Source organism: Aptenodytes patagonicus, chromosome 2 (assembly GCF_965638725.1).
Source record: "Aptenodytes patagonicus chromosome 2, bAptPat1.pri.cur, whole genome shotgun sequence".
NCBI classification, from domain to species: Eukaryota; Metazoa; Chordata; class Aves; order Sphenisciformes; family Spheniscidae; genus Aptenodytes; species Aptenodytes patagonicus.
In genome coordinates, this window is record NC_134950.1 from 66585791 (window position 1) to 66601781 (window position 15991).

General features: G+C 44.0%; 1 protein-coding gene across 3 annotated transcripts in view; it reads right to left on the minus strand.

The window, feature by feature from the left end:
- Positions 1–15991, minus strand: part of ZNF516 (zinc finger protein 516) — a 102870-nt gene that overhangs the window by 6181 nt on the left and 80698 nt on the right. For all 3 annotated transcript variants that reach the window (XM_076330096.1, XM_076330097.1, XM_076330098.1), the window contains exons 3-5: positions 6515–7993; positions 1506–1610; positions 529–596 (exon numbers count right to left, since the gene is read on the minus strand). In XM_076330096.1, the coding sequence (XP_076186211.1) occupies positions 529–596; positions 1506–1610; positions 6515–7993 (1652 nt within the window). The remainder of the gene's footprint in view (positions 1–528; positions 597–1505; positions 1611–6514; positions 7994–15991) is intronic.

Below are 15991 nucleotides of genomic sequence, written 5' to 3' on the forward strand. Positions count from 1 at the left end.
TGTGTAATTCAGAGCGCTGAGAAGTGTTAGACAGGAAACTCTGTATACTAGAAACAGGAAAGCACACGGCCACACAGAGTCTACAGAAACTGGAGGATGAGAGCCTTTCAAAGGCCAGATACTGGATATCGGGGTACGAATACTCTTCAGAAAAATACAGACTAAACGTTAATTGTATTGTTGAAGCAGAAAACGTGTTAGTTGTAAAAGCAAATTATTTCTAGGAATTCTTTATGTACTATCTCACTATTACATATCACTGGGCATTACAGAGTCACCTATCCCACCCACTCCCCAGTAAGCTGGCAACGTGTTTATTTAAACACTAACTACCTGCTCTACAATTAACTGACTCTCTATATAACAGACTTTGATAAAACACTTAAAAAATTTAAGAGCTAAAAATCAAGCTACACCGTTATTATTTATACATGTTATAAAACAGCGCTTTAGTGATGAGTATCACTGTGCAACTTTTTCCCAGCTACCACATTAAAAACCAAACATCCAATTAATTGTAAAACATACTTGTTTTGAGGCATCTGCGGAGGTGGTGTGAACTTCAGTACCTCGGAGTCCATTAGACTCAAATACCACTGTGGGAACAAGGGGGCTTGTTAACAGATGAACATTCAAGCTTCGTTAGTGTGTGTACATTATTTGAGACCATTACAGATTAACCACGTTCAAAAAAAGACACCAGCTACTAGCCTGTGGCCGGAAAATACCAATTTACCGTAACACTTACTGTAAGAGAGTGTGCTAATGGCAGCCTAGGGCCACTGCCCTTTTTAATTCATTCTTCGGCGCTGAAGAAAGCAATCACTGACAACATTAATTATCAATGTATGTGTAAAGGGACCCTTTTCTTGCATTACTTACCATTTGGCCTCTGTCATTTTGCATCAGACTGGCTTATGTATGCATCATTCACACTTCTCAGGAGGAACCCGCTAGTCTCACTGTCTCATGCAATGCTCAGGAGGTCTCTCAACACTGGTGGCTTTAGCCTCCTACAGCCTCAACCACAGACGGTGCCAGGTTAAAAATGGCTGGTGGGGATTTCCCATTTTAGGGCTGACCAGTCTGCGGAAAAATCTTGTTTCCCGCAAAAATGTTCCTGTCAACAGCAACGATGAGGCAAAACAAAGCCTTATGTTGTGCTGAAAGGGGTACTTTGATTTCAATTTGTGCTGGTGGCAACAGAATTCATTAGCATATTCATTTCTGAGTACCCTACTCTCTAATTAAAATAAAAGATTTGCAAACAGACTTATCTTAAATGCATTGCAAATTTATGGAGTTAGGGCAGGGATCAGAGGTAAGCAATATCCGGAGAACAAGAGCAACAGTCGTAAAAATAAAAACCCTGTTTATTAGATTTAGGTACTGGAATTACTTAGGTTAACATGGTATGTGAAACGTAATTCTTGGCATTTTGTTAGCTGGATCCAAAACCAGGCAAGCAGGAAAGGGAGAAAGCAAGAGCAAGTGTGAAAAGGTACCTGCGTGGGACCTCTGATGAGTCCTGAGGTGACTGGGTTGGGTAAAGCATTTTCCACATTCTCTGCAGACGCAGTCTCCTTGGCGTGTTTGTGTCCTGAGCATCCCTGTAGTCGGGAGGGAGGGAGGGAGGGAGCGAGGAGGGGGTGGGGGGGAGAGGAGAGAGGAAAGTTGAGAAGAAAACATTATGCCAGAAGAAAACATCATTAGTATGTCTAATGTGTCATTATGTGAGGCTACCTTCAGGCCCTGGATGACAACTGTCAGCCTTCATCTAGGCACTGGCTGACAGGCCAGGCACACACAGGACTGCAAGAATGCATAAATTACATTGAATTAAAAAATGCTCCCCATGATGTGCCCGCACCAGGACTGGCATGTCAGGTGTGCGCTTTTCAGAGCAGCTGGATCCACTTCTCAGCCATCACCCAGCTTTGTCAAGCAGTACATCAGGCAAATCAAAGTGACTCCAGCGTGGCGGAGACAAGTCACATGGATAATAGGAAGTGAGCAGGACCAGAGCCCGACTGTCCCCCCCGGGCAGCAATACCTCAGAGACAAATGCAGAGCGAGCGGAGCCATCACAGACTGATCAAACCTTTCGCCCCTGCCTACCTGCCTGCCGGTGCTGCTTTGACCCCGGACCTCTGAGGCACAGACGAAAGACATCTGTGAATGAAAGTGTCATTCCGGACATTTTGAGCTGGTAGCAGCACAGCAGCCTTCCCCCAGCTCTGGGTAAACATGTTTTCTAGGCCATTAGCATTTGTGGAAAACCGCTCAAACCTCTCCTTTTTCTCCAAAGGTCAGTTTACAGTATCTGACTTAAAGGGCTGGTCTTTGTCTTTTTGCTGCTGATCAAAAAAGACACATTTGACTTTTATTGGGCTTTTTTATTACTAAAAAAAAAAATACATTTGAACATCATCTTTTCTCTTTTGGTAAAATGCCCTCCTCGGAAGGAAAGAGTTGATGTTTCCATTTGCCACTGGAATACTTTAGCTGTTGAAGAAATTCTCAGGAGGTTGTGAGTGGAAAGGAAGTTTCAGCTTTTCTTTCATTTTCCCCCCCCTGTTACAGCATTTAAAAAGAGCAAAATTGTGAACAAAAAAGTGGCAACAACCCTCCCTCCCCCCAGTTGAAAAATCAACTGCAGGATGCCAGAGGGCTCATCCAAAATACAGATGCTGTACGTGAAAATGAATGGAAAAGAAGACGGGCTGCCATTTACTCTGCTGGTATGGCACCAAGTGTCCTGCGATGGTTTTTACCACAACATATGTTGAAAAGAAATGCTTTTCACAAACTGAAAAAAAAAAAAAAACAAACCATTCAGAAATTGTTTTCTTTTTTTATAATAGCACCTCCTGCAGATGGCAGCACAGTCTGTATAATGTAGCTGAACACACTTGCTCCCAACAATTAAGTTCCTGGCAGTCAAATGAGATCATAATTTAGGGGCAAATCCAGATCACGTATACACACACAAAAAACCCCAAAACCCCCCAAAAATCACATAAATTTCCATGAGAGCTTCACCGTACTATAATGAGATGGATTTGCCTTGTAAGGCAGTCAAGATTAAAGCAGATTTTCTTGTCTGTTAGTAGCATTTTCCCCTCACTGGCCAGAACTACAGCTGCACACTTGAAAGCAAAGCTGAGTGAAGCGTGTTGAGGGACCAGACGTGGCCTTTGCCAGACCGCTGTGCCGGCCACCAGACAGGCAGGGACAGGCAGGGCAGGGCTCTGCTACTGGCAGAGCGGCTCCCGTGGAGCCTGGGAGACCTGGGTTCCTGCCACCTCTGGAAAGACATTTAATCTCTCTGTACCCCAAGTCTCCCTCTGTGAAAGGTGAATACGCTTGTCTCAGCAGCCATTATGGGCCCGATCCGACAGCCTTCATGGAAACACTGCTCCCACTTGAGTCGTGCATGAAGCAGGTTGAGGATGCTATGGTAAGGCAACGTGCAACCCTGTGCAAATGCCAAAGGTGAGCGGGTTAGGACTTTCATCTAACCCCTCCCTGGCACTCACTTTATCATAGTTATTTAAAAAACAGGTGGAAAAAATGGATTGCTTCCAGGTATATTTGCCATTGTTGCATTTCCTAAGGAGCACCATAAGGCTTTCATAGTTCAGAGCTTTGAGCTATGGGCATCATTGCCACAAGGCAACACCCCTATGAGTCATCACTCAGGTTATCCTTTACGTGAACAAAAGAGGGTGGATGACTACAGGTGTTACCAAATTAAGGTAAATGAACGTGACTATCTGAATGGGAGCTCCTGCAAAACCAATGCTCAAAGCTGGTCTCAAAGGAGCCCCAGGGAAAGAGTGCACCTGCTGCCATAACCCATCCTTTCCTAATATGGCAATTCATGTAAATATCATGAATAAAATAAACAACCACTATTAAATATAACAGTAAGATTCTCTCTACAAGTGTTTGGGAAGATTGGGCAGTGTGAAACAAACCTAGCCTAAGCACAGCAAGCTTTGTGTTTGCAGCTATATCACAACAGTAGGTACAACTCTCTTTTCCAAGGACACACTGGAACAGACACAAATGTAAAAGAAAGGATCCCAGAAATAAATCCAGTCACTCTAAGGGATGTTGAACACTGCCATACCACACACTAAAATATTCTACTACAATCCAAGATGAGGTAGTATACCAAACACCCAAGTAAAGCCTATCAGAAACATTCAATTGGGAAGAAAAACATGTGACAAACAGCATACCTAAGTGGGATTTTTGGTTGTTGGTTATGTCACGATTGCCATATTAAGAATTAATTGTACGATGCATATTGACTCAGAGGACTCAGTCTAGGGCCGTGTGTTATTTCAGACAAGGTTCATTTACCCTCCTCTATTCACAGTTGGTAGAATCTTGTTCCTTTTGCCTGCAGCAGCTTTTTATTTTAGTGCTATGAAAAACAGCCATCATACCAATTGGTTTGGAGAACCATCAACAACCTGGAAGTTGTATATAAAATAAAGACAAGCTACATAAAAAACAAAGTTTCAAATTCTGAAAACTTGATTGCTGTAAAACACTTGGAATGAAAGAAGAGATTTCAAAGCAGAGATGGGCACTAAATAACTCCCAGTTAAAGTGTCTCTGGAAATCACTGCCCAGCAAAAACATTTTGGCAGTAAAATCCCTCTTTTAAAAAGCAGGTAAATAGAGACCTCCTTGGAAACCCTGCCCCTACTTTACTTTGCCCCAACGGTCCTTATGGTTTTTCAGGTGCCCGCATTCACTAAGTCAGCTTCTAGCTCCCGGCTTTTACTGTTTCTCTCCATCCCTCTGGGAGCTCACTGGATCAATAAGATTTTTCTGAGCAGGGTGACACAATGTAGTATTAAATAACATCAGGGAGGGCACCCACGTGAAGGTACCCCAAGTTGATGGTGGAACAATTAACTGGTATTTAGAGCAGGAAGCAGGCAGGGAGAAACTTCAGGCAACATTCCTAGGCACTGGAATGGCAAAAGCAAAGTTGGCTGGACAAAAACAGGAACACTGACCCTGCAGTTTTAGAAACCGAGCATGTCCTCCTCTGCTTCCTTAACAAAAACCAGGAGCCTGATGTTAGTTGCAACAATCACGCGGGCTCTAACCACCTGCAAAATAATCTACTCAATAGTAATAAATAACAGTCGACTCCTACGCAGCATTACTTTTTAAATGATTGAGCAAAACTGACAATGGAGTGGCTAGAAGGTGCACCTCATGGACTATTTCAGATAGATTTTGTCTTCTCCAAAAGGTCTTCCACCAAGACCTCACCAAATACTATGGCTCCTTCCTTGCCTCACAGCTGCCAGAGTGGTCAACTAGCACACACTTTCTGGGCACTAGATCGTAGCTGTCCTTAGACTACCAGCTTCCAAATGTCCTGGGTTTTGTCTCACTTGCAAAATGGGGTCACAAGCTCCATTTCACACATGCTTTTGACAAAACAGAGAGCATTATGTCAGGTGAGGACACTAGAACACCGGTCTGGAATGTGTGTTCTTTCCACGTGGAGTTCAGTTCTTGCACAACTTCTACTAAGAGAAGAAGCGTGTAAAAAAATGGGATGGTTTACAAATGGTGGCAGCTGGGACTATGGCTCCCATTCTCCCCCCTCCCACAAACACCTACCTCAAGAGTAATAAATCAGTGTGATTTTCAGTTTCCACTGAGACAAACTAATTCTGGCAGATAGTCAGAAGTGTATGGTTTCAAATGCAAATACAAAGGTTTCTTTTTTATTTCCCCCCCCTTCTTTTTACGTGGCAGTTGACTGGCAAGAGACAAAGCAGAGCTCTGATACTTTTTTTAGTCTCTGAACTTTTAAACTGGCTATTTGCACAACTGCCTTTCCTGCTTATGTGAATTAGCAAGCACATATTCAGCCCTACCTCTTTTTAATTATAAACATACAAACAGATCAAAAGAATCATTTGAAAAATACCATAGCGGTCTTTGATATGGACAAGGAAGATCTTAAGACTTTTGTCAAGAAAGACAAAGGACACTGACAAGTAATTATCTCTCTCTGTTGTTAGAAGACTTGTTTGCAGACAAAATTGAACAAAACCTCCAAAATAACATCACAGATAAGCCCAGAGGATGTTTATTTTGCCCGAAGCAAAAAAGATTATGATGTGTGCCAGCACCAGCATATCAGGGGGATCTTCGTGTGACAGCACATCTGTGTAACTTTAGCCTGCTTGAAGCGAGGGGACAAAAGAACAGTAATACTCCAGGTGGAACCAGATACATTTAACCTGCGACAGAAGTGTCACACAGTGCACGAGGGGGGATGCTGCAATGTTAGAGATTGGTAAACAAACCTATTCAAGCCTATCCAGAAATGATAAAAACAATGAACTTGTAATCCCAACCGTTAAAGGGAGAGAAGGAAGAAACTGTGAAACAGCGTGTCGTAGCTCCGAACGAAGCAGGAACAAGCAAGCCCCGTCCTCAGCTACGAAAGGGCTTGTGAAAACCTTACCTGCGTGATCCAGGACAGGGCTGTTGGCACCGCAGGTTTGGTACAACGAAGCAAGGTCCTTTGGAATGTATGTTTTGAAGATATTTAAAATGTCCAAATGTTTCTCATGCCCGTCTGATCCCGGATCCTGTTTGCTGGAGTGTAAAGCCGGAGAAACTCCCGCGGTGCTAGGCTGGGGCTGCAGCAGTGGACTCACTCGTGCTACCGCTGTGCAGTTTGCCAATGTCCTCATCTCATTCCCAGCCTTCACGTGAGACTCCCTCTGAGGCACCAATGGCTCTTCGTGTTTAGTGTACTGCTCGCTTTTACACAGAGGATGATACTGCGGCGGTGGGTTGAATTTGGCCTTCATGGAGTCGGACGCACAGTGCTTACCTGGAGGGGCAAAACTAGTACTTCCTTGGGGAACCACGTACCTTTCCACTTGCTTGCTGTTGGTGGGCTGTGTGCTAGGCCTGGATATGACCGTCTGAGTAGGCGTTATGCTTCTGCTATAGGCTCCCATTTGCATAAGTTTGGAATTGGCTTCATATTTACTTTTTTGTTGTGCTGCTATACTGTATTGCTCCTGGGAATGGTTTAACTTGGGCTGTCTGTACCCATCCAGAGCTGATAAGCGTGGACCACAGTGGCCAAAGGCGTGACCGTCCTTTGACTGATGCGTACTCCCGGACTTCGCAGTCATCCCAACAGAAAGAGAGCTGCTTTTGGACCCTAGCAATGCACCTGGCACTTGAGTGCGCGTAAATCTGGCAACAGGCAAAGGCTGGCATTCCTTACCGCCAAGAACAGGAGGGGGGCCAGTACGCCCACTCCTCGCCAGAAAGACCAGGTTGTTTTTAATACTCTTGAATCCGTTCTGTTGAACCCAAGGGGGGACCATCGAGTTACAGCTGATTTTGTGCAAAATTCTTTTGTGCATCCACAGGACTTCAGGGTAGTAGGTCTTGTGACTGCAGAAAGGACACGGGTAGACAATTAAAGCAGCCTGCAAGGATGTATTTGGATTTTTATTGCATGAATTATCCCTCGTTGATTTTTCACTCAAATCGAGTGGAGCTACCTCTTGAGCTTCAGCACCTTTTTCTATCAGAGGATGCTCCCTGTTTAAGCCTAGCAAATTTTCTCTAGTGCGACTAGTCTGCACTTCAAGTGATGTTTTCAAGTCCATGACCATGGTTGAAGACGTCTGGCCCACACCTGAAGCAAAGCCAGCAATGCGACTGGAGCAAGGAAGCCCTTGGCTGTGGTGAAATGCTGGCATCTTTATGTCTGCAGAACTTTTTAGATCTTGGTATTTTGAAAAGGGCTCCTTGATGACACTCTCCAGTGCCGACACCAGGGCAGGAATCTCTGGTTTAGATTCCCTGGCCTCATTTTCTCTGGTGGTGCGGCTTCCCAACTTTGGGAGTTCATCCAACTGAGATGTTACCATTGGGGTTTCCTCTTCAGAAAAGTTGCAGTGGTATGGCTTTTCATCTGAATGGGACAAACAAAAAAACATCATTGTCATTTTATGCAGAAAGGAGCCCAAAAGACAGAGCAAAATTCAAGATTAGAGTAAGATAGCAGGAGAAAAGCAAACTTTGGTATTAGTATCGTAATGACATGCTACAGACTAAATGTACTGTATAAGCAAGAAAATCTTGAAATAAGACACAACAGTTCAATTTACTTTTAAAGATGACTGCGAAGTCTGGATAAACTCTCTAATGCTGTATGTTCGTGACATTTTGAAGAAAGAACAATTCAATAATGCACCCATCTTAACATTCTGGGACTGTAAGAAAAATAAACAAATATGCAACCATTTAATGCTTTAACAAAAGCAAAGATAATGGAGCCAGATAAGACTGACCTAGTTAAAGGTCTGTCAGCGTTTCCATTACAAGCCCCTATTTTCAAAGGGTTTATAACTCAGCAATAAAAATTGGCTCCACACGGAAACCAAGCATATACGCAGGTACAGCATACAGAATAAATTGCTCACTTAAGAGGGACTTTTGCAGTGGCCAAGTATAAAAGATGAGTTATGGAGGATGTAAATTTTGAATTTTCCATCCGTTAGTTTAAAGCAGATACATTTTTTTTTTAACATACTTTTACATTCGAGTCAAACTTTAGGAAAATTTTATGACTGCTCGATCCACTGAGAGATAAGGAATTCAGCATTTTCAGCCATTTAGATTACAGAATTCAAACCAGACTTTCGATTCTTCCCATTTTCTTCTTCACTTCTCAGCTCTCCAGAGTAAATTTATCTACCTAACACATGTCCTGGAAAGGGAACATACTGGGCAGTAATTAAAGCCATCTAGGGGGAAAGAGAAGAGTAGGATTTGTTTTGCTGGGAGCATGGCTACCTCTGCCCGCTCTCCCGATGCTGATCTCTCAGAGCCGCTGATGAAGCCGTTGAATCCCTCCAAATCAGTTCACAAATCAATTCCACAGAGATTTTCATCACAGCAGTAATGCTTACTGCACTGAATCCATTTAACATGTAACTGAATTGAATCATCTGACAAACTTTCAGTTTCAATTAACATGCAGCTAATGAGCCACTGCCAGGCAAGTGTAAGGAGACCATGCTCCATCTAAAATGTCACCAGTCCAAAGTGATCACTGTATCCATAGGAGGGGTGAGAATGGAAAAGGAGTGAACTGCTCTAGAGCTGCATATCCTCTCACATTAACTCATAAAAGCCAGCACTTCAGAAAATCAAGTGCTGTTCATTAGTGCAGTGCAACGCCACAGGCATTATTCTGCACGACGCAATGGAAGAAGCATGTCTTCGGCTGGAGTTTCACTGCAAATAAAGTCTACTTAGCCTCGCCTTCAATTCAAGCAAAAAATTGTTAAGCTTTTGTTTAATTTGACGTAATTAGGTTAAAAATAGCCCATAGATTTGCAGCCTTGCAGGACTGAGTGCTCACTCTGCTAAGATCATTTTCCTTTCAAACACTCTAAGCGGGTAAATTCAGAGGGGAAGAAACCCCACAACCTAGAAACTTGTTTTTCCTGTGTTGCAGGGGGCAAGGCTTTGGAAAAGCACATGCCCAGCACTACTAGCCAAATTTACAGTTTGAAACAAAGACACTGCATGCAGCAGTGAAATCTGACACTGCACATCTGTGTTATTTTCAAAGCACATCTGTCAAAGCCCAAAATATTCGTGCTCTTAAATAAGATTTTAAGGCTTCTCTTTACGATCACAAGGAGTGGCTCCTTTGATCATCGTAGTAAATAATAAAGCAAAGCAAAAACAAATCATTCGGTCGTAGCAGTACTCAGCAGAGACTGAACCGACCTACTGGCTACACTGAGCAGAGCGGGCAGAGGAGGGAGGTGGGGGACCACCGCCAGCCCCGCTCTCAGGGCCTGCAGAGCCGGGAGGCTCCAGCCATTCCTTGGCCCACCTGCGCAGCCGTGGTGAAGGGGCGCACTGGCAGATGTCCCCAAGTCCCAGAGGTTGCTCTGCGTACCTCAGACACTCCTTGATGCTTTCTGACTTGGTCAAAATCTACGTACCGCGCTGTTTCAGCAAAAAGGACAAAGTCGAACAGACTGTGAGGTGGCATGGGTTAGGTCTGGGCTTGGTCTTTAGGTCTGGACTGTTCAGTTTAGGTCTGAACAGTCCAGACCCCCTGGGGGGGGGGAAGAGGAGATAGCAGAGAGACAGACCACAGTCCCGTGTGCCCCAATAACTGTGGGTATAAAGCCTGGGACTGCAAACCTAGAGGTGACTACAGTCCTTTTAGTTCTATTGCTTTAGTGCAGCCATCAAAGAAAAAGGGATTTTCCAGGTGGAAAATGTAGCACAGAGTAGGAAAACGATGAAGGCATTTCTGAGGTGTATCTAGGCCTGCAGTTGCCACAATGCTGAAGGCATACGCTGTCAGTATAATATATGAAAATTTGTAACATTATTACAAAACATGGCTTCTAACGTATCTTCATAGCGTCTTGCTAGATTCAATTCTTCTGATATCTCACATGAACAGTACTGAACATACTAGGAATAATTTTAAAAGCTTAGATCAGGAGCCTCAATAGCAGTATTTATGTTAACTGCCCAAGCTGCACTTCTAGGAAAAAAAAAAAAAAAAAAAACACCCCAAAAAAACCCCCACAGCCCTACCCTCCTTCCTCAAGGTTTGGACAGATATGCTTTTCACCTGCAGGCCAACTCACACTTCTTCACCAGCACAAAGCACAGCCTAAGCTTTTCCCTAGCCCCATCCTGCTCTCCAGCAGGCACCCGACACTCCAGATACCAACACCCAGGCTGAACCGCTGCCACGTGCCATCCTCCCCATCATGGGTGGTGCTCCAGGCTGGGCTGCAAGCAGGTAGCAAAAGCCAGGGGGAAAGAAGGGGAGCAGGCAAGAGCAAGAGGAGATGGTATGCAACCCAATAATATAGGCAGAGCCTTTTTAGAAAAATAGATTAAATTTATTTCTGCCTGCTCCCAGCCGCTTGCCCCAGCTGAAAAGGGGTACTAACAATCCTTTTAAATCACTGGTATAAAATATTGCTCTAACCAGCGCAGTGCAGGCATTACTGTCACCAGAAACTTTCGAGATTTTATTATGGCCAGGTCAAAGCAAAAAGCCATGAATGGGATGCCTTTGGAATGATCTCCAGGGACTATAACTCACATTCCTCATTGAAAGAGTTCTTGGCTAAGCACGCTCTCACTTTTTATCCTAGTCCCTGTCATCTCCTCACATTTGTCTCAATTCCTTTGTTTCTTACCCAAAACAGCTGTTTACCTGTTGTACTTAAGAGTGAGAAAGGTCCTTTTACCACATCCCTGAAGTGTTACAGTTTTTCTGTGTCACGGATACCCAGCCAACAGCTGAAGCAGAGGAATTTTACAAGGTGCCCAGCTAGGAGGTGGCTGCTGATGCCATCTCATGCCTTCAGTTTGGCCATAGCTTCAAATATCAATGGCATCGCAGGCCACGGGACAGCAAAGCAGGACAGCGCGAAGCACATCTATATGGGAAGCCATGGTCTAGAAACACAGGAACATTCATGGATTCGACCAGTTCTTCAGAAATATATCTAATTGCCGTCACTTAGTTACATGTCTTACGCAGGCAGATAAAAGTGACTCCCCTTCTCCCCACACACACATATCCGCCTTCTCTCTTTCTCCCCCTCACATGCATGAACTCCACTTGTTTCCTCCCCACCTCTGTTTCTCCACAAAACCAAATTTCAGAACGGGACGCACAGCTGTTTTAATTCACAAGGCTTCCTATAAAGTAAACCAGGCTACAAGCCTCAGGACAATGAAACCGTGATTTCTATTCGGAAGAGCAGAACTGGCTAGAAATTGGCCCCTTTTCTGGCTAGCATTACAGCACTAGGAATCGAAGGGAAAGGAGCAGATGTAACGTGTTTCATTTTTAGTAAAAATTTGATAGTGATTTGCACTTTGAGATGAATGCTGTGGCTTGATTTGAAAACTGGCTGCAAATAAATCATGATAAAAGCAAAGGATAACATTCGAAGAAGGTGCAATATTGCAAAGTCCTGTATTAGGTCCTGTTTCACTTGGTATTTTCTTTAATGATCCAGAAGAGACTCTAGACAGCATGCTAACTGAAATCTCCAGGAAATATCACATTTGGAGGAGCTGCAAAAATAACGGGGACAAGGAAATAACGCACAGGGACTTAGAGAGAATAGAATTGCAGTCTGAAAATTATCAAATGAGATTCATTCTGGAAAAAAAGCAGGCTAAGACAAGTGAAGGGAAACGATCCAAAAAAACCCATGCAGTGGGAGGGCGAAATCTGGGAAGCAGCAATGTTGAAAATAACAGATGTTACAATAGACGGCAAGTTAAATATGAGTGTACTAGGTGAGGTTCCTCAGCTTAGCTTTCACAAATAAAAGTATGCATTATAAGAATAAAACTACCCCTCTGAAGAAGACACTTACATGATAGCCATGCTGGTTGCATTATTTTTTTATATATATATACACACACATATATAAAAAACAAAATATATATACCATAGTAACGGGCACTACATAAAAGCCCACAGTAAGCACAATACAATGGGATACGGCAGGGGAAAAAAGGCAGAAAGCAGGTTTGCAGCAGAAAATCAAGCTCTTTTATCCTGTGAGAGGAAGGTCCAACAAAAATACTCCATGCCCCCAGAATATCTGTGCAGATCTGCAAATATGGACAAGTCAGGAGGAGTTCAGAGAACTGCAACAGAAAAGCAACCGACCAGAAAATAAAGATGAAGAGTTAAGTGTCCCTCACATAGCTGAGGGAAGATGGGAGGGTGACAGGCCAAAGCCTGCAGCCTCCCCAGGAGCGCCAAGCTCCAAAAGAGAGAATTACATCATCCTGAGCACTGGAGTCTATCACAACAATCAGATATAATTGCATGCAGGAAAACTCACGATGAACAGAAAAAAAAAAGCCAATTATGTGTATTTGCAGCTTGCAGAATAAATGTCAAGGGAAGAGGTGGAGTATCACTTGGACTGTAAAACCTGTATGGACAAAACACGGATTATCAACGCATGATAAAAATCCATCCTTTCCACGGGGAGGCAGAAAGCATGACTTACTCCTTCCCTTCACTCTACCAGCGCAGCAAACCAAAACCCCTCGTAAGCTAATATCCACACACTACAACTGCATTGCAGACGTATGCCAAAACCAGCCTTCCTTTCATACTAATTCCCTATGTGGTTAGCTAAGGAAAGGACTCCTGGAGCATTCAACGGTGTGCCCGTGACCCTCCTGAGCAGCAGGTTTATCATCTGAGCGTAGGTCAGGCTGTTCAAAGAGACCCGGTATTTGTTGTGCAGAGGATGATTTGTCTTACACCAGCCATGCCCCCCTGTTCTAGCTGCCTGCGTGTCTAGTTTTTATACTCCACATCCACCACCTCCCCTGCTTTCTGCTCCGGCTGTGTCTCTCAGCAGATCCCCAATGTGGTGGCAAAGTGGGCGTGAGGTGAGAGACAACTCCTACAAACCCTCTTAGGTTTTCTTACAGCACAAGGCCACGTGCCGCAATGAGATACTGGGAAGCAAAAGATACGCTGTTTTGATACGAGATCCAGCTTCTCATCTGCAAAGCTCATCTTGCTTTACACATTGTTAGATGTTTTCAGACACAGCTACACCAGCTCCCCAATAATTCAGAAAAAGAGATGACCAAGGATTAGACTGGAGTACTCAGTACCGCAGGATGGGGCAGGCTAGCAGGTAAGAGGGTGATACCGAAGGGTAGAAAGCACACGATGAACTAATATCCCTGCTTCCTCTTGGACTGATTTTAGAATTGACGGTGAGTGCTTTTGGCTGAGGCTTGAGGTTTTTAACAGGGCAGAAACCCAACACAGCTCTTGAGACAGAGATGCTGGCTGATACAGATGGTTTATCAGTCAGCCAGCTTACCCCGCCCTGCAGAGGTTTCACTTTGGCTATGCAAGGGGGAAAGGGGAGTAACGCCGTCCTGCGCCACAGCCCAGGAGCGCACAGAAAACAAGTCCCAGGTGCCCCAAGAAGTCCTGCCTTCGTCTGGTCATGAGCAAGGTGTTTCTGGTTTATACCTGTCGTGGTTTAACTCCAGTCGGCAACTAAGCACCACACAGCCACTCGTTCACTCGCCCCCGGTGGGACAGGGGAGAGATTCGGGGGGATCTTACGAAGCAAAACAAGGAATTCATTCACTGTTTCCCATGGGCAGGCAGGTGTTCAGCCATCTCCAGGAAAGCAGGGCTCCCTCACGCGGAACGGTTACCTGGGAAGACAAACGCCACCACTCCAAATGTCCCCCCCTTCCTGCTTCTTCCCCCAGCCTTATATGCTGAGCATGACGTCATATGGTGTGGAATATCCCTTTGGTCAGTTGGGGTCAGCTGTCCCGGCTGTGTCCCCTCCCAACTTCTTGTGCCCCCCCAGCCTACTCGCTGGTGGGGTGGAGTGAGAAGCAGAAAAGGCCTTGACTCTGTGCAAGCACTGCTCAGCAATAACGAAAAGATCCCTGTATTATCACCACTGTTTCCAGCACAAATCCAAAACACAGCCCCATACTAGCTACCATGAAGAAAATTAACTCTGTCCCAGCCAAAACCAGCACAATACCACACTGCTTTTCCTTATTACTTTTCAGCATAGTTTTTTTCCTATTTTTGTTGTGGCTAGATGTTGGGGAGTTGCATTTTCACTTCCATGCGATCAGCTATATATTTCTAACACTATACTTCCATCCTTAGCAAATAAACGCAGATCATGGGTTTACCAATCAGAACTAGCAGCTCTTTGGTATACTTTGCGTTCATGGTCCCCATTCTCCTTTTCTACATCTAAACCTTGTAGTTCCTAAAATGACTTCTCATTGACTTTTTAATCTCACAGCCGACAATTTCAGGACAAGGATGCATGATGGCAACTGTCAGTTTTCAACCAAGTATTTCTTGGGAAAGGATGCCAACTACGATAAAGCACGATCTCACAAGTAGAGAGAGAAGAACTGCAGTTTTGTATTCCTGGTTTTTGGGAGTGGGCCCCAGGAAGTGGAAATTATCTGACCAAAGCAATTTCAATTCTTTTAGGCACCTCACAGTAACGAAATTTAGGTTTTTTTCCTTCCACTCTTTTCCTCCCAAAAGGTACTACCATTGTTGCCACGATGATTAAATTACTAATGCTTGGAGTCCTAAATTCAACTTTTTTTTGACCATGCTATTTTTCAGCTGTTTTTCTTGCACGTTTATTTTCAGGCTTCCCTCTATTCCTGGAACAACAATGTACGGATTTACTCCAAAGTCCCGTTTGCTTCATTTCACTAACTTTACCCTCTGCAATTTCTAACTTTACCCGCAAGTTACCTTTTACCCTCGCTATTGAACGCTTAAAACATCGTACCGCCATGCCCCGAGTGTACAAATAGCTGAAGGGCCCCATTATATTGTTCGCCTCCTTCCCTCTGCAGAACTGGGGGACACTGCAGGGGATGAAAGCAGGACAGGCCAGCCGAGCGAGCACACCGCTCCTAACACTCCCCAGTCTCCATTTGACTAATCTCTCTGGCGTTGTCTGGGAGGACACCTGCTGCTTGTGAAAACAAAACCCACTGAGCTCTTACAATCTGGGCAGCAAAAAACATGAATAGGCAACCATCAAACTAATTCAATAAAGTTTGTTCATTTCTGGACTGCACATGTTGAGGTTTTTGAATTATTTTAGATTATTATTGTTATTATCATCAGAGATACTGATTGCATTAGTTTTGCATTTTTGAAAGACTCTGAAAGGTCACTGAAGTGATTGGGAGAAAAACACAAAAATTTTAGTTGATTAAATTTGAAACTTAACCTTTTAAGATGAGTGAAATCTGAGTCTGAGAACAGTTATGGTATAGCACACAAAAGATCCCTTTCTACAAAGTATTCCCTAGCTCAGTAAAATTACAAATTCCTTTGCACAGCAGA